This window comes from Tetranychus urticae, chromosome 3 (assembly GCF_039701765.1).
Source record: "Tetranychus urticae isolate SD_2017Ah chromosome 3, NJAU_TeUrti_SD_1.0, whole genome shotgun sequence".
Taxonomy (NCBI): Eukaryota; Metazoa; Arthropoda; class Arachnida; order Trombidiformes; family Tetranychidae; genus Tetranychus; species Tetranychus urticae.
Window position 1 is genome coordinate 14,186,313 of NC_142960.1, and position 18,976 is coordinate 14,205,288.

Sequence of the window (18,976 nt, forward strand, 5' to 3'; positions counted from 1 at the left end):
GAAAAAAGGTGGATACTAAAAGGGAGGCTAACAAAAGATCTTTCAATGAAAGTTCATTTGCTACATCAACCCAAAGCAATATGAATAACGTGGAAAAATCAGAAACAAAACTTGAAAATAAATCATTAAATGAAAATTGCTTAACGAAATCAGTGATGATCAATATGATTCCAGATTGTATCTTCAGCTTTGTCAACATCAAGAGGGATGATTAAAAAAAGAACCAACAAATCTTCCGAATAAATTATCTGACAAAAACTTGCTTAGGGACAATTTGTTTACCTCGTACATAACTTGCTTCAATTTTGTTGATAAGTGTTTAGGCGAAAGTTGTTTCATTGGTTTGTCTAGTCTATCTAAATTAATTTCATGATGCAAGTATTAGTAATAGAAACAAAGAAAATGAATATTAGATTAACAACTTTTAAACCAAGAGAAACAAGAACTAAGGCGTAACTGCTTTCATTTTATATTGATTCACACAAAAAATCACATTCAATCCCAGCTTGTGTCACGAAAAAAAGAAACCAGCCATCATTGTCATCATAATCATCTTCATTTAATCATTAAATGGAAACAAAAATTCGATTTTGATAAAAGGTGATTTTGATTGAAGAGGAACCTGAAAGAAAAATGATATTCCCCATTAGTATAAAAGCTTTTCTCTTCAACTATTATTTTTGTTCACCTTTGAGATCAGGTTAATGGTTGTACAATTTTTCATAAAGAACCTTCACCTTAAAAGCCAACCATGGTCAACCTACGGTCATCCGCATCATCAACTGATATAAATAATCCTAGCTGGTGGATACCAATCAAAAGGCAAACAGATGAACAGGAAAAAATCTTAGCAGCATTATAAACCCTCGCAATTCGGGCAAGGTTATTGTATGGACATTAATTTTTAATCTGTCATCTCAATAAATGTATTCCTTTTCCCTGAAATCCCACAGGAGTCAACTGATCAACAGAACAAATCGGATTGGTTGATTATTTTCCACCGCTTCTCCTTTTTTCTTGTTTACAACTGATGGAATCTGAAAAAAAGAAAGGTTGAAAGAGGTTAATTGGGCAACGCATAAGCATAAGATAGAGTACATAGGGTAAGGTTAATTAACTAACCAAATTACCTCCACAAGGAATCATCCTTTATAAATAATTAACATGAGAATTCGTAATCAACAAAACATAATCCATCTGATGATTGGACAGAGTGAACACAGTAATAATAATTAGTATAATTTATGTTGTTTAATTTATTCAAAAGACGTTACTAAAAAACAGTTACAAAGAAATTGAAAAAACAAAGAAGAGGGGAAATCCTTTAAGTACAACTTGTATTCACATCACAGTAATTGTTAACATTTCAAATTACATTTTAGCAACTACAATTTAACCAAGGCACAATTAAATATATTTAGAATGTATAAACTGGTTAAGAATACAAATGATAGTTAAATATTGAGGTAATTGAATCAACAGGGTTATGATGAGCACTTAAATTTTCAATACATCAAGAGTCTAAACCATTAAAGGCCTAAGTTTGAGTTCAATCTTTCTACATGCAAAGTAAAAGGATATTCAAGGATTCAACTATTGAAATCTAAATTTATCATTATAGCAAGATATTAATCACATTGATAATAGTTGAAGTATTTTCAACATTTAAAATGGATTCTGTAAAACAAAAACAAAACTCTCAATCTTTCAATCTTCAACTTGTCCTTTCAATTGAAAAAAACATTGAAAACAGGATGAAAAGAAGGTTGAAAAAGATTGAGTTTTGCTGATATTTTGATAAGTTTGATATTTTGAAAAGATGAAATAATGAAATAGCAATAAGGCTGAAAGGTATGGACCAACAATGGATGATAACCTAAGATGGAATCAGAAAAAAGAGCGAAAATTGTAAGATTATCCGATTTCACTCAAAATTTGATTTTTAAAGGTGAATCCAATCCTGAGATTGGTAAAAATGAAAGCAAATTAATTTAAAAACAAACGGTAAACTGTGAATTTATCCTCAATTTCAGAGCTTTGATTATTCAATGATTGATCAGATTGAAGAAAAAAAAGGAAAGTTCATCTTATTTTCACTATAAAATTAATATATCAAATAAAATTTCATCGCCACAGGGATTCAAACGTTTTATCAATATAACAATAGGGAACTTCAATGTTAACCAGAGGCTTACATTGAAATCATTGAAACAGCAACATCTAAATTTGATAAAATTAAAATAACAATGCTGATAATAATTTTTCCTGACAACACTTGGATCAGTGTTTCATAACAAGTGAACAAAATATTGGAACTGAAATTAACCTGTAAAGTGTAATACAAGACAAGAGGTAAAATCAACTGTAAATAATGATTTTAGGAAAAGATTGAAATCCCAATTGAAAAGTTAAACAAAACCTAATAAGATGAAATTTTCAATCCAAACTGACCCAATGTAAACAGGTTCATATATCAGTATGGTGAACGTAAATATTGAAATACTCACATGTGAGAAGATTATTACAGTTGAAGGTAAATAATGATGATGATCAGGATGAAGATAATGATAAGTGCGCAGTTTCTGTTTATCCTCATGAAATATTTTCATGTTTGTTCATTTCGAGTCTTTACCCATTTTGAAAAAAGTGCATCAAGCAACAGGGAGAAAAAGCAAAACACAAAAGTCGAGTCTTGCTGTTGACTAGTTGAACCATGTTTGGCAACCAATTTGATTAATTTTTTTATTTAATTCATTTCGCTTAATTTTGTTTAGCTAATTGGTTGATTGATGAATCTTTGAATGGTTAATGAAAAAAGTATGACTTCAACTCCTGATTTAACAAGTGAACCCATGGAAACTGCTGGACGGTTAGGTTATCGTTTGACGGAAAGCATCAGAAGGAAGCGTTTCTTGCCTCCAACTCCCATTGATTTAGCCTTAATTCAACAACATCACACTCATATTGTTCGCAATTTAAGTTATCCAAGTGAAGTTGGGTTAATTGTTGATTCATCAAATGAAACCAATCAGTCGTCATCAACATATCAACCAACCACTGCCTCTTCATCCTCATCCTCCATATCTGGTGCAACAGGAGTCACTGGTGCACCCTTAACCAGTGTAAACAATCAACAGTCATCTGACCCTTACTATCATCCACACTATCCAGATACATCGTTTCGACCTCGTGGATACACCATGCCGTCCTACATTGGCCCACGGCCAGTGACTAAAGATTTAACATTAAGACAGCGATCAATGAGTGCCTGTTCCAAACGTGCTTCCCTATTGAACATTGACTCAAACCCAGGTTACTCAACACCGACAACAACACTTCACAATCTTCACCATCGTCGCCACACTACCGGTGAATCCCTCTCAATCTCACCAGGTTCAAGTGACCTCTTCTCAAACAGATCGTCTGGTGAATCCTCACCCAGAATCTTTAAACCTTGCCGCATTCTGGTCACTGGTTATGATAATGTCGGTAAAAAGACTATCATCTCCTCCTTATTGACCAACCATTCCCCATCAATCCAAGATGACAACTGTTCATCTCCCGATACAATCAGGATTAAACTTGGAACAGAATATTATGAATTTTTCTTTGAAACTCTCAACTCATCCAAAGACTTTCATTTCATCGAGAAACAGGTGAGAGAAATAAGTCCAAGAAAAAGAACCCAAAAAACCTAAAAAATAGCCACCAATGTACATCAATCAACTTCAATAATCTGGTTGATCTTCACCATTATTTTCATTACTAGAGTTGAAAGCTACAAATTTTTACCTGTCAAGTTAAACCCAATTTTCCGGCAACCTGAACCCAAACTTGTAACATTTTACAAGTTAACAATCAGATTAACAAGTTGAATTGTTTACTCTTGTAAAATTCATTCAGATAATGATGAAGTAAAGCAGAAAATTGAATTAAATTTCAAAAATCCTTTCGCACAATATTCATGTAAAGCTTTTAAGTGGAAATATTAGCAACAGTAAAATGACAAGAAAAGGGAAGAAAAAAATATTCCAAAATCAAGGATTACATGGAAATCATGAATTGAGCGAATAATTTCTTTTCAAATTATAACCATTATCAAAACAGCATTACGCCTATTCAAGTGAAGCAACATTTTGAGCAACTGAATACTTATCATGATTGAAAGTGATAAAGGACAGAATAACAAGAATAACAAAAATATTTCCTCCAACCTTGGCAACCCTTTTTATCCTTCCCAGCATCACCTTGATATCAATATAAATATATATTTACCTTAACATATTTATCATATTTCCTTGAACATCCTACTAAATGTGTTTTCAGTGTAATCATGATTTAATAACACAATTTCCTTAGACTCAAACTCCCACTTAGGCCCTAATTGATGAATTAATTTGATATGAAATTTATTGATTATTTTTAGACCAACTCAATTAAATAACAATTTATGAAAATTTCAACCTTTCAATTTCATTATTTTCATTGAAAATTGAAATCATTTTTGATAATTATATTTTGCTGTAAAATGCAACTTCAGATCAAATGTTTAAATTGAATTGAAACATTTGGCTTCATCTTTAGCCTTTTGTTTCAATCGACTATTGATTGATTCAATTGTTAAACCAATTTAATTTAATTTTGTATCTCAAGTTTCCTTTCAAGTTGACTTTTGAAACAAACTCATATTGATTCGATAATATTGAATGCTACTTCAATTTTGATGCTTCCTTTCAAGGCAATCATTATTGGTTCATGTAAATGAATAGATTCAAATTTTACACCAAACTGATTACAAATGTGTGTTGTTTGGATAATCAAGAAAACTAATTATGTTCATGTAAACAGAACTTTTATTACGATTATTATTAGTTTTCCCATTAAACTGCCTTTCCATCGATTCATATCACAGCTGAAACAAGGTCAATTGGTGATGAAGAAAAACAATAATCATAATTAAGTTGATGAAAATGATGAGTTTTTCCATGAAATATGGTGAAACAATCAAAGGTGTTTTCCTTGGCCAACTCAATGTTCAACTGAACACACATTTGCCAGATAATTTCATCTTATACTTATCAGTAAACAGCAAAACCAGAAAACCCAAAAAACCTAAAAAGTAAAATTCAATTTAAGGTCAACACTTTCAACTTATTTCCAAGATACTTTAGTCAGTTCAACTCATCATTTTATTGAACATGAAACTCGAATGTCGAGTAATCTGAAAATGTCAATAATCGAAGTTGACAAATATACGAAAATGTTATTCCAAATCTTGTAGACTTAAAACATTAATGCAGATGAAATGCTTGAAATGTTTATGCAAAGAGTTTCCTAAAAATGTACATTTATTACCTTTTCATGAGATGCTTATCATTGAACAGCTCCTTAGGCGATGCTTAATTTTACGATATTTTCCTGTCAAATGAATCCAGTTTACTCCAAGTAAATGGTTGATATTAATTAGTTAAGCTGTCCATTCAAATCTCAATGGAAACTCTACATTTTCAATCGATACTTCAATGGTTATGCACCTGAAAGATGAAACCTGCAACCTGAAAGGTTAACGTCTGTCCAAGTGTGTTTTAATCATCTTTCAATTGATTCAATTTGTCACTTCAATCATTGAATCTGGTCAAGATTACGTGAAAATGTAATTGAAGAAACAACTCCAAGTTTGAATTGCTTTTACTGTAAACAAATTGGAATGAAATAAATGACCGATTGTTAATTGTTGACAATTTAAATTCACCTTGAGTTAACATTAGTAAACATTAGTAAATGTTGAACATTATTGATTGCATTGATCAATATTTTTGTTTCATGTTATGAAAAAAAAGCTCACATTGAAAATGCTCAGTCTCTTCATGTTTACTTGAAAACAGTTGAACTGTGATAACAAATTGAACCAAAGTATCAATGAACCAGTTAATTAGAGTTGAAGTTTACACTCTAATGCCAATCAATTTTATTCAAAACCTTTACTCATTTGCTTCATTAAACAATCAAACTAATCAAAGAAGATAATGAACACTTTAAACGAGCCTCGAATAAAAGATTGATTATTCCGTTAATTAGGCAAACAATACAAAAAAAGGCAAAAAAGTCATTCATTATTCAACTTGAATCAACTTGTATTTTTGAGATAAATGTTGACAAAAAAAACTCTAATATCAATTAAAAACGTTCATCATCGAAGTACACAATTATATAACAATTAACATCTTAACATGCTATTCAAAGTCATGTTATTTGATAGTCACTTTGAGATCAACTTTTGTTGTTCCTTTAAACTGTCAAGATTAAATTGTTATCCTTAAAATCAAATAAAGTATTTAGATTGACCAACAGCCTTGACCTGCAGGTTATAGTCAATTTCAACTCCAAGTCCAAGTGAACTCCCAGTCAAACTCCATGTTATTATTTATTTAACGTTGAATCACATCCTTAAAACTCTTGTAACTTGAAAAAGCGAGTTATAAATTGATTTCCTGATAACAGCTATTAGTATTTTCAAATCACTTCAATTTAAGATTAAATTCACTCCTTAAATTGTTATTTTCAATTCCTTAATAGCAGCATTGATGTTGATTTTTCAAGATTATAGTCATTTGTAATTGTTGATTTGCTCGAGCAACTGTTTAACGCTAATCATTAATGTAAATAATTATTGATACATTTTTACAAAATACTAATCAGATTAGTTGAGTTTGAGTGCTGTTGGATTTAGTTCATTAAGCTTATTTAATCTGATTTACCTTTTCATGATTACATGTTTAATATATTTAAATCTCATGAATGATGAAGTGTTGTGAAAATGTTTCAATTGAAAAAACAAAATGAATAATAAAAAGGCTTAAAGTTAATCTAATATTTTGATAAAAAGTGACAAAAATGAAGCATTTTTCAGGTGTTAACATTAATAATAGCTATTGTTATTTAGCATCTTAAATGAAACTATTGGCTGTAATATTTCATAACAGGTAACATTACAATTAATCATTTATTTGGGTTTCTTTTCAATGAAACACTAACCAGTGCTAAGAAGGGAATCAACTTTGACGTTGGAAGGGATGAAAATACAATTAAAATTATCATAAATAAATAGTTATACCAATCAAAATGTTTACTGTCTTCATCAAACCTTTTTGTATCTGTCTGTAGGTCTTGTTGACCCAAAGTTATATTAAAAGGCTTGATGAATGATTATTTACAAATGGCCATTATACTTATTATAACCATTGATCAAATTATGATATTTATTTATCTCAATTATCTTGAGGGAATTCAATTTATTTTTGATTGATTGAATCTCTGTCAGTTGATGTTTAATCTGGTTAAACTGGTAAATCATAATAAGATGTTGATCTTTCATTAATGCGCATTGAAAAACAAAACTGTCTCAAATTGACAGTCAAAATTGATGACTTATTAATGAAAGATTCATCCAGAATTATTGTTCAGTGAATCCAATTAATATATCAGAATTGCTCATAAAAATGGTTAAATTGCTGAAAAAATTGATGAAAAATAACATAATAATTCATATTGAAACAAGTCATTTCAATATTAGTTTCAATCCCAGAAACGTTTGCATTGATATTAAAACAGTAAACTAAAAGAAATGGTTTTATTGATGATAAGAGCTTCACAATTAGTTTTAATTTACCACAAATTTGGTTTCATTGATTTAGTTATCAACTGACGCAAGTTAATTTAGTCAATTGTAATGTATTTATTGAATTATAGTCTCTCTACACTTGAACAATCAATCTGTTAGAGGCGCAAAAATTTTATGCCAAAAGCAAAATCTGATGGCTAAATATTTGATTGTCAATTTGATCAACTAGAAACTTGATCAATAACTCAATAATCTCATGTAACAAGAAAAATGTGAAATGAAAACATCAAAAGTTAATCATCAGCTTGTCATCTTGGTTAACCAGATTTACCCGATAAAATGAATAAAATATAAAATTTAAACCATAAATCAAGTTTATAAGTGCTTTGCTTTAACCATTAAAGTTAATTGAGACGCATTTTCATCAGCTTCTGTTCAATTCATCACTTTCATTGATAATTACTCAATTTTTTGGCTTCATTTCACCCAATTCATAGTTAATATCCAATCCTTTTATCACAATCAATGTTGCAGCTTTCATATGATAATGTTTCTGGTTTTTCTGGTAACTGAATAACTCGAAACCCAAATTTACCATTTCCATAACAAAGCTAATTCGTATTATAATTTTGTCTCTCATTACTTCAATATATTGTATAACATGAAAGAGTATTTATTTATTGTATAAAAACAGAGTTTATTTTTATTATCATTCAATTTCCTCCATTTACAGTTTCAATTGAATTGTTTCTTATTAGTTTTACAATGATCAAGACATCGATTGAGAAGAGAAAAGATTCTCAATTGTAATTCAAACGGTGATTCAGTCTGAATTTATTAGCATTTTGTTTACTTGTTACCAGAAAATTTCATTAATAAAAGGTTTCATGTTAATAAAAGATGCGAACCTCAGAAGGAAATCAATTTACAATGGTTAATTTGATTGATGGTTTATGAATAAATTTAAGATTCTTCATGATTAACTGATTCTTGTTTCTCAAATCATTAAAGGTTCATAAAAGAGACGCTTTGGTTGTGGTTTTTTCAACAATTGAACGTAAAAGCTTTGAAAATGCAGCTCAACTTTTGGTTTTAACCAAACTCAATGTTCACCGCCATTTACCGGTTATCTTGTTGGTGGCCAATAAAATTGACCTGGAACGATCTCGTGAAGTAACCTCTGAAGAAGCCCGTAAACTGGCCGCTCGATTCGACGTTAAATACATGGAAATCTCGGCCATTCTCGATTACAATACAGACATTTTATTTAAACAATTGTCCAAAAAAGTTTGGCTCAACTCAGTTACTGAATATACACTTTTTGACTCGAGTCGCTCGCTTCGATCATTAATCACTGGCAGTACCAATGATCTTTTCAACAACATTGGACGTAAATTGTCCTCCAAAGTGTTTAACCGAGTCTGGAAAGGATCTAAATTGTTATCCAAATCGTGTGACACATTAGACAACTTTTAGGTTGATCAACATCGAAATCATAAACAGATCATCAATTGCCATCAAAACAATCATTGAATGTTATTAACTTTAATAAAATTAAATTTTCTCCAAATTTTCTTATTTATCTACTTTAAATGTAACCAATTTAATATATTGAAACCAGTGAAGCTCAATGAAAAAGCCTTGTGAATAAGTTAACCCAAAATGATTATAAAACCCAATGTAAACCTAAAATAATTTTTAGCACAATTAAAGCAACAAAAAAAGCTAAACAAAATGCCTTAAATTGCTTCAAGAAACCAATATATGAAAACCCGAAAACCAGAGAAACAAATAAACAATTGTAAACCCAATTGCAAAGAGTGACAATTGCTTTACAATGTTTCCATTTCATTTTATGTAACTGTCGTTACAATATCATTGATTGAATCAATTTAACTTGGATGGTTTTCATTATAATTAGCAAGTTAACATTGTTAACAATTTTGATCCTTTTAATGTAACCAAAGTCAACAATTAAAACTGCAAATTATAACAAAAATACTTACATAGACATATCAAGGCTTTACCAGAGTCTTATTAAAAGCTAACAAACCAAACTTTTAACAATTAGCTGACACAAGCTAACGTCTATTCAATGATAATCATTAAAATATCATTACAGTGTTTAATAATGATCATAATTATGATCAGCTACTATTGTGCACACCTTTCAAGTGTATCCAAAGAGCTTACAGTTAGCTTTCATTTTTACCTTGGCTTTTGGATCTAACTTTATTTTTGCTTCAATATGCACTTTCAGTTCATGTTGAAATGATGATTTTATATACATTTTTAACTTTGTCACTTCAATAATTGTTTTAAAAAAGGTTTAATGATTGACAAGTTTAATTTGATTTACTTTTGCGTCAAATTATTTTCCAACTCAGTTTGTCAGTGTAACTGTGAACGAGTAACTTGACTCCTTTTGATTTACAATTAAAGTTAAACGGTAAAGTATTTTCTGGTTTATGGTTCAATGGACAACAACAAGCTACAAATCAATCCAAATAAACATTTAAATGCATGGTAAGTCATGTTTAATGTTAATTTTGGTTAACTTCGAGATTTAATTTCTGTTTGTGTCGACAGTTCAACTGATCTTAAAGTGAAAAGCAATGAAAACAATTCACGATTTCAAGTGGCTAAGGTGATGGATAACGGCGATTTTAAACGCAACTCTAATGGTGATTCAGGTGATGGTCACAATGATGAGTCTGGTCATTATGACAATGTAAATGATTTGTATTATCTTCGATCAACTTTAAGTAAAAGAACCTCTTTGGACAATTCAAGTTGTGATACCAAAAATGTACCAACTCATCATACAAGAGAAGCATTACCTCGGGTTGACCATTATCGGAATATGGCTTCAGTTCATGGACACATAAGTCGACCAACTCTTGATCAACTTCATGGTTGTGAAGAAGGTGAACCAAATGGATCTGAAGCGATGGTGAGTTTAAATGCAAAGAAAAGTCATTAGATTTTTCATTTTCTGCTTGTTTACCATTCAGTAACAATACTAAAAAGACACAAACAACACAATTGACACATTTATGCACAAATTGAGCAAACACTGAAAGCAAAAAGGGCAGAAATGGGTGAAAATCAATTTCTTTCAATTTATAACTCTGTTATCTTGTTAGGACATAAAATCTGAGCTCATTTGTGTAATCTAAAAGTTTCTCTGATCGCCCGTTTTCGAGAAAATCGAGTTCAAAGTTGAAACTTCGATCGCCTTTTGTACATTAATGAAAGCAGATTTTTTCATGAAACTCATTTCCCTTATGTAATTTTTGATGGGTAACCAGAAAACGATCTTATTTTGAGAAATAAAATTCTTTATTTTCTGTAAAACATAAAAGTTCGATTATTAGTTAAACTGGCCGCATTCATTGATCGATATAGTTAGAGATCTGAAACTTGTTATTGAACCATAAAAGTTGTTTCTACATATTATGGATTAGATACTTTTTTTAGTATATCAACAGGTTTCTCGATTCAGGCCGCTGGACTTAAAACTTTGAAGACCAATATCTCGAGATGGATATCACTTACAGTCATCATTCTTTGACCAAGCAATAGGTTTAATTATGGGCCATGATAGAATCGAATTTTAAGTAATTCAAGAAACTACAACAAGAGTTATAACAATGTGTTATTTAGGTTACCAGATTTTATATCAGATTAACAAGGGTAAATGGTAACTTATGATGTGTTAAATTAATGCTCATTATTTAATTAATTAGCTTTGATTTCTTTGATATTTAATAACATTATACTATGGCCCATAATTGAAACTAACGTTTGGCCAAAGAATATTGAAAGTAGGTGATGCCATTCTCGAATTATTGAGGTTCAAAGTTTTTAGGTCAATGGCCAAAATCGGGAGAACGGTCAATAATTTGAAAAAATTATTCAAACCATGATATGTAGAAACAATTTTTATGGATCCATAACAAGTTTCAGATCTCTAACTATATCGATCACAAAATGCGGCCAGTTTAACTAATAATCGAACTTTTCTGTTTTACAGAAAACAGAAAATTTTATTTCTCAAAATAAGTTCGTTTTCTGGTTACCCATCAAAAATTGCATAAGGAGAATGAGTTTCATTAAAAAATCTGCTTTCATTAATGTACAAAAGGTGATCGAAGCTTCAACTTTGAACTCGATTTTCTCGAAAACGGGAGATCAGAGAAACTTTTGGATTACACAAATGGACTGAGATTTTATGTCCTAACAAGATGCTAGAGTTTGAATTTGCAAGAAATTGATTTTCACCCATTTCTGCCTATTTCTCTTGCAGTATTTGTTCAATTTGTCTCAATTAGTGCATAAATGTGTGAAATGTGTTGTTTGTGTCTTTTTACTTATAACTTTGATAGTTTCTTAACATAACTTGAAAATTAGGAACAGTTTAAGGTTGATTACTATTAGCATAAGAAACAAGGTTGAATTGCGCTTTGGGTATACCGGTTTTATATCAAAAATTTAAGTCTTCGAGTAAATCCTAAGTACAGTATAAAGCGAATCGATGACGAATTTAATGATTTGAAGGGAAAAATTAATGGTTTATGGTTACAATTGCTGTGAAACCATTATTCATTATTCATATCCATACATTGCTAATAAACTGACCAACACATTTCGCGAAGTGATTTTGCTGGCTGAATAATGCTTTACATAACAATTAGATGTTAAACACTTTTAAAATTAACTTTGACAACAACAACCTTGGCTAATTGTTTGATTGATGGTGACAATTTAAGAGCACAGTGACAATAGGCTTGCAAAATGTCAACTAATGGTAAGAAGAGAGTAATTTTAAGGCCTCAAGGCTAGGAAAATTTGTAAATCTGTTCAAACATTCCCAACTGTTTAAACTAATTAAATTTCTCATTGATTGTGTATCATTTTCACCATAAAATGAATAAAATGAGTAGCATGTAGGACTTGTTGACAAGGCCAGTGACAATTTCGTCTCATAGTTAGTACTTTGCTTTAACAATTTACTTTCGAGCCAAATATTTATCAAACTGTTTAGTTAATGTATTGATCGATATGCTTCTGCAGTAATGGCCAATTGATGTCGAGTGTTGCATTTGATGAGATGAAAAAGTTCAGTCTCAGCCTTGTCAATCATTGAGATTGGTCTTCATATTTTAAGCGAATGTGATTTGTGGTCAATTTAGTTTTCTTGTTGATTATGGTTAATGAATATGTTGAAGGACATTTTCAATCTCTCTTGTTGTCGCTATTTTGTTGAGATCATCATCATCCTCTTGTAATCACCAGAAAATGAATTTCGGTGACCATGACTATTTATAAATGTAAATTTATTGATGGTCTGATGAACAATGTAACCTTTCGTAATAATTGTTGATATTGTCAGGTTTGTTGAGTTTGCTTGTTTGATTTTTGCTGTCATTAAACTCATCTTTTCCCATTTACAGCATTTTTTCATTTTAAACCTGTCAACTTTTGTCAACTGTTGAATTAATCGTTCAACAGAATTTGTTTGATCAGCTAAATTTAAATTCCTTTCCTCTCTCAACCAAGTCAATTCATGCACTTCAATCATTAATCCATTATCAACCGATGACATGAAACTGCAAGAAAAATGAAGTAAAACATATTAAAAATAAAGTTCGGTTGCACACTCAAAATTATTGTTGGCAATCGTTGCCCAAGTTATCAAAAATTATTTCCAGTTGAAAATATTTCAAACATAAATACTGACGCCATTGCCTTACTATGGCTTCAAAGCATCAGATATTTTGCATTAAATTACAAAAGTTGACACATTTTCATTCATCTAACACTTTGAATACTTTCATTTCTTAAGAAAAACCTTTCCCATGAAAGACAGCAACAAAGCAGCATCAAATTGGGTTGGATCACAGGAGTCTTGGTAAGTATCTGGTTCACCAGGTTTGGTGCAATCTTGAGTACTGAGGAAATGATGATGAATGTGTCTTCATTAATTAGGTACGATGTTTATCTGGGATTTGGGGAATCATGTTATTCCTCAGGATGGGCTGGGTGAGTCTGAGAAAATAAATAAATAAGTAGAGAAATTAATATTTGGGTAACTTTTAGGTTGTGGCTCATGCTGGAATAGGTTTGGGTTGTGTTATCATTTTGTTATCCACATTGGTTTCCACTGTTACCTCGCTATCCATGTCTGCTATTTGTACTAATGGTGAGGTTAAAGGTGGTGGTACTTATTACATGATTTCTCGAAGCCTTGGCCCTGAATTTGGTGGTTCAATTGGCGTCATTTTTTCCCTTGCCAATGCTGTGGCTGCTGCAATGTATATAGTTGGCTTTTCAGAGGCAGTTAACAGCATCCTTAAGGTAAACATCATCACTTATGATAACACGATTAGCTTGATGGTTAAATTGTAAACTTTGATTCACATTAAACAGGCTTACAGCGCTCAAATAACCAACTCTGATCTGGATAACATGAGAATCATTGGATGTATAACACTCTTTTTACTCATGATTGTTATTTTTATTGGAACAGAATGGGAATCGAAAGTAAGAGACAACAATTATGTTTACCAATAAAATGTGTAACCAAATATTTTATTTACTGAAAAGGTTCAAGTTGGCTTAGTTGGTATTCTGTTCATATCCATTCTTAATTTCATTTTTGGCTCATTAAAAGCACCCAATGTTTATCAAAGTGAAAGAGGATTTACTGGTTGGAGTGGTAAGAAATGATTCAATCAATCTATACAATATATAAAGTCAAACTATGAAATTTTTGCGGGAAGATTGTGTCCAAACTAAACGGGTTCTAAAGAAAATTTTCACATAGGATGAAAGCCATGATTGAACTACAATCGCAAAAAATAGTTCGAACTTTATCGGAATTCAGGTTACTGAGAAATTAGCGTTCAAACAGGGTAGGGGAAAAAATGCAGAATCCGTATCTTTTACTATTGACTTTGGGGGAAAAACTTTTGGTTTTTCAGGTTGATGGTTTATTGTTGGATTAGAAGGATAAGTAAGACTGTCTTTCGAGTAAAGAGTTAAGTGAAAAATATAGTACCCTAACTGTACAGAAAGATTTCATTCTGTTCAGCTGTATAACCAGATTTATTTTATTTTTTAGTTTTTCTCATTGACGATGGTTTTTCATCAAGAATTTGAGTCTTTAGATATGGATTGAATTTATTGTATTTCAGTGAAAAAATTACGATCAGTCATGATCGGGGGTTCCACTTGTAATAATAATAGAAATAATATTTTATCAGAAAAAAACAACTAAATTCAAGTTAATTTTGAAAGATCAAAACAATTGACAATTGAGTTTGAGCTCAATTTGAGTTTTGCGTTTGAATATGAATAGACTATTCCGCCGTAAATCAATTTAATGGTGATTTTTGATGATTTTTCATTGATATCCCTGTTTATTCAACTTTTAAATGCTATGAATAAAATTAAATCACATTAAATTGCATCAAAATTAACTCTTTATTAAAGTAAAGATTACATTTGGTTTTGATAAATTTTATGTCTGCTGTTGCCATCTATTGAGCATTTATCAATCCCAGTCCAAAGGAAATTTATATTTGATTAAACTTTATTATCAATGTTATTATTCAAATTGCAGGAGCAAATTTTGCAGATAATTTTGGCCCTCGCTTTCAGAATGGTGAAACATTTTTCTCAGTATTTTCAGTTTATTTTCCGGCAGCCACTGGATTCCTTGCTGGAGCAAACATTTCTGGTGATCTTAAGGTAAAAGATCCGTCGATATTCATTAGACTTATGATTAAAATATAAATTGTTTGTAATAACAACAATTATTTTGTTCATTTGTATTTAATTTCAGGATCCTCAACGAGCAATACCTCTTGGCACACTATCTGCTATCTTGATGACCACTTTGGTTTACTTGTTGTTTGTTTTCATTTTTGGTGCTACCACAGTTAGGGAAGTGATTGGAGTCAATGGAACCAGTTTATTGATTGATGGTCAAAAGCAAGGAATGTATTTCAATTACAATTTGATGCAGATCGTTTCCCTTTATGGTCCAATCATTTACTGTGGTATTTTTGCTGCCGCTCTGTCATCGGCTCTTGGCAGTCTCGTTTCAGCTCCTAAAGTATTCCAAGCTCTTTGTCAAGATGAAATATTTCCATATCTAAAGTTTTTCGCCAAAGGTTCAGGAGTGAATAACCAACCACATCGAGGTTACCTTCTTGGATTCAGCATTGCCTTAGCTTGCTGCCTAATTGCCGATCTTAATGTGATAGCACCAATCATATCAAACTTTTTCCTCGCTGCTTACTGTTTGATCAACTTCTCCTGTTTTCATGCATCATTTTCAAAAACCTTGGGATTCCGTCCATCATTTAGATATTACAATATGTGGATTAGTTTGACTGGGTCAATTGTTTGTTTAATTGTCATGTTCATAATGAATTGGCAAACAGCTTTAATCACATTTATCGTTGAATTTGTTCTTTACATGTTGGTTTTACTAAGGAAACCAGGTAACATCAAAAATTATCTTATTTAGTGCCATTATTAACTCCACTTCCCTTTTCAGACGTCAACTGGGGTTCATCAACCAGAGCTCAGATTTATAAATCAGCTTTAAGTTCAGCCAACAAGTTGAACTGTATGCCTGAACACGCAAAAACATACAGGTCAGTCTATTTCAATCTTACATTTGAAAACATATTTTAACAATTACTTAATAGCATAATTAGTGTCAATTTTTTAATACTTTTGTTGATCGTCTTTCAGGCCTCAAATATTGCTTCTATCTGGCGATGCTTACTCTCGACCTGCTTTAGTTGATTTTGCATCCCAAATAACTCAGGGAGTTGGATTGATGGTTTGTGGCAATATTACTCCAGAAAAGTTATCTTTCAAAGCAAGAGAATCGCTTATGAAACGAAACAACGATTGGCTTCGTAATCGAGGCATCAAAGCCTTTTACGTAGTTATTGATGAAGAGCCGTTTGAATCTGGTGCTAAAAGCTTAATTCAGGTAAATAAATGTTGCTTTTTTTCGGCAACTTGTTTACTTGATTTTTACATTTACATATGAAAAGCACAAAAAGTGAAATGCAAAAAGGTCAGATTAGTTCATTTTTTTCTCATTTACATTTGATTGATTCAGTCAGTTATTGACATGTGAACATGCAGCATTCAATCTTATTGAAAATCATATTTACATGTATTTATTGAATATTTCATCAAATCTATTGAAGTCAATTGATAAAAAAACTGAATGAAATGGTTCGTTTTACAATGTAAATTAAAACATTCATCCGATTGACATGTTTACGATCAAGATTATTGACAAACTGACAATCAAAATAATACTCAAACTTTGACAATTTGACTGGTAAAATATCAAATAACTAAAGTAAATGTTATTCCTAAAAATACATTGACCATTTAAATAACTGTTTGTGTATATTTTTCAATCGTTAAGGCAACCGGAATCGGAAAATTAAGGCCAAACATCGTTTTCATGGGCTACAAAAGTGATTGGCAAAGCTGTGATATTGGATCTCTTCATGATTACTTCAGTGTTATCCAGTGAGTTATGCTTTGAAACCAATTCAAATCGTTATTAAATTTTACTTTACATTTACAGTCAAACCTTGGATAAACATCTTGCCGTTTGCATATTACGTGTTGAAAAGGGATTTGATTGTTCCCGCTTCGGGCGTCTATCAAAAGTTCTTGAAATTCTAGATGAAAAACAATCTAACGCATTCACCAATAAATCCTTCAATTTTACCTGTGTAACTAAAAAATGGAATAAACTAGTAAATGGAGATTCTTATTCTCCTTCAGGTAAATTTACTTTGGATTTACTCGTTAAATGGTGTTCCTTTTTCAATTTGATTTCTTGTTTAATTTACTTCAAGATTCACCTCCAAGAGCACCTCCAACCATTGTGATTAACTCGATTGGAGTACAAAATCAAGTTGAACAAAATAATATAATTCCAGAAGAAGTTATCAAAAATATTGATTTATTCAGGAGTAAACCGGTGAAATCAACAATCGATGTTTGGTGGCTTTACGATGATGGTGGCTTGACCATGCTGATTCCGTACATTTTAACTTCGAGGAAACAATGGTAAAGATTGAAATTGAATTTACTTTTATTGTCTAATTAATTTATGACACAATCACAGGTCTAATTGTCGTTTACGAGTGTTTGCCTTGGCTGATAAAAGTGGTGACTTGAATGATGACCAGCGTAACATGGCTTCCCTTTTAAACAAATTCAGGATTGACTATTCAGATGTCATTGTCATCTCTGATGTTTCAAAGCCTCCAAAGAAGGAGAACAAGATGAAATTCAAGAAGTTGATTGAAAACTGGAGAGTGCGAGATATTCCCTCAGAAACTGGTCAAACCAACTATCACGAGTCAACTACATCAAACCCAACACCCACCTCTTCCTCTTCACCACCGTCTAGTCCAGACCTGCCATCTTCACCTTCACCAACAACATCAAACTCATCGTTATTCATCACTGACTCCGAGTGGGAGTCACAGAAAAATAAATCATATCGTCAGATAAGAATTAGAGAATTGATTGAGAAACATTCATCCAAATCAAGTCTAATTGTTATGTGAGTTGATTACCTTTTTGATTAACCAATTTCTATATTCTAATTATCCTCTCTTTACATCATTGACAGGACAATTCCCATTCCCAGGAAAGGATCATGTTCAGCTTCATTATTCATGGCTTGGATGGAAACACTTACTGCTAATTTACCACCATTTTTATTGATTAGAGGATCACAGCAAAGTGTTCTCACCTTTTATTCATGATCAACTGTAAATCAAATTTCACTATCAATCAATTGACCCGAAGCAACATTTTTCTATTAAATTACATGTCCACCAATCTACTTTTAAATATGAATACAAGACCAGTCAGCAAAGCGCATCTACAGTGACTCTTAACATTAAATCTTAACACTGAATTCAATCCATTTTCATCAATTTTATTAAATTGTATATTAATTTACATCTTTTTCAAACTGTTATAAATCTATCAGTTAATAGTAAATCATTATAAACTGTGTGACATGTTAAATGGCTGACAATTTTACATATTTACTGTTGACAATTGATTTAAATATTTCAAGCTTCCATTATAACAAATCTGAAAAGCTTTATAATAAAATGTTCAAAATTGAATTTACTGTAAACCATTTCTCTGAATATTATTATATCATGTTTTTAGCTGCTATAAGTACACTTTTATTTGTTGTCTTACTTTGTAAAGTACAAGCAATTCAATTGCACTTCTACATGCAATTTGCTATACTTGGAGTTACAAAAATCTTAATAT

At 31.2% G+C, this 18,976-nt stretch overlaps 2 protein-coding genes and 1 long non-coding RNA gene across 4 annotated transcripts; 2 read left to right on the top strand and 1 right to left on the bottom strand.

Annotated features, from left to right (window-relative positions):
- Positions 1-537: 537 nt before the first annotated feature.
- On the bottom strand, positions 538-2,494 carry LOC107363939 (uncharacterized). 2 transcript variants are annotated; one of them, XR_001569011.3, is made up of 3 exons: positions 1,131-2,494; positions 689-1,037; positions 538-622 (listed from the first exon to the last, which is right to left on the bottom strand). It is a non-coding gene; the product is annotated as an uncharacterized LOC107363939 (long non-coding RNA). The 2 variants fall into 2 exon arrangements; XR_001569012.3 differs by having other exon boundaries at positions 1,123-1,540.
- A 124-nt stretch (positions 2,495-2,618) lies between these two features.
- On the top strand, positions 2,619-9,357 carry LOC107363913 (uncharacterized). The gene is made up of 2 exons (XM_015931190.3): positions 2,619-3,656; positions 8,633-9,357. The coding sequence occupies exons 1-2, from the start codon at positions 2,802-2,804 to the stop codon at positions 9,095-9,097; spliced, it is 1,320 nt and encodes a 439-aa protein (XP_015786676.2). The 5' UTR covers positions 2,619-2,801; the 3' UTR covers positions 9,098-9,357.
- A 586-nt stretch (positions 9,358-9,943) lies between these two features.
- LOC107363876 (solute carrier family 12 member 1-like) lies at positions 9,944-18,833 on the top strand. The gene is made up of 16 exons (XM_015931144.3): positions 9,944-10,147; positions 10,211-10,574; positions 13,470-13,535; positions 13,613-13,666; positions 13,724-13,981; positions 14,054-14,167; positions 14,231-14,342; positions 15,249-15,376; positions 15,471-16,134; positions 16,191-16,290; positions 16,391-16,637; positions 17,088-17,194; positions 17,253-17,455; positions 17,530-17,743; positions 17,802-18,245; positions 18,315-18,833. The coding sequence occupies exons 1-16, from the start codon at positions 10,098-10,100 to the stop codon at positions 18,448-18,450; spliced, it is 3,261 nt and encodes a 1,086-aa protein (XP_015786630.2). The 5' UTR covers positions 9,944-10,097; the 3' UTR covers positions 18,451-18,833.
- Positions 18,834-18,976: the final 143 nt, after the last annotated feature.

Coding starts and splice junctions, on each gene's coding strand:
- LOC107363876 (XM_015931144.3), top strand. CDS start 10,098: ATGGACAACAACAAGCTACAAATCAATCCAAATAAACATTTAAATGCA. Junction 16,638..17,087: donor GTGCTAAAAGCTTAATTCAG/GTAAATAAATGT, acceptor TCAATCGTTAAG/GCAACCGGAATCGGAAAATT. Junction 17,456..17,529: donor AGATTCTTATTCTCCTTCAG/GTAAATTTACTT, acceptor ATTTACTTCAAG/ATTCACCTCCAAGAGCACCT.
- LOC107363913 (XM_015931190.3), top strand. CDS start 2,802: ATGGTTAATGAAAAAAGTATGACTTCAACTCCTGATTTAACAAGTGAA. Junction 3,657..8,632: donor TTCATTTCATCGAGAAACAG/GTGAGAGAAATA, acceptor AAATCATTAAAG/GTTCATAAAAGAGACGCTTT.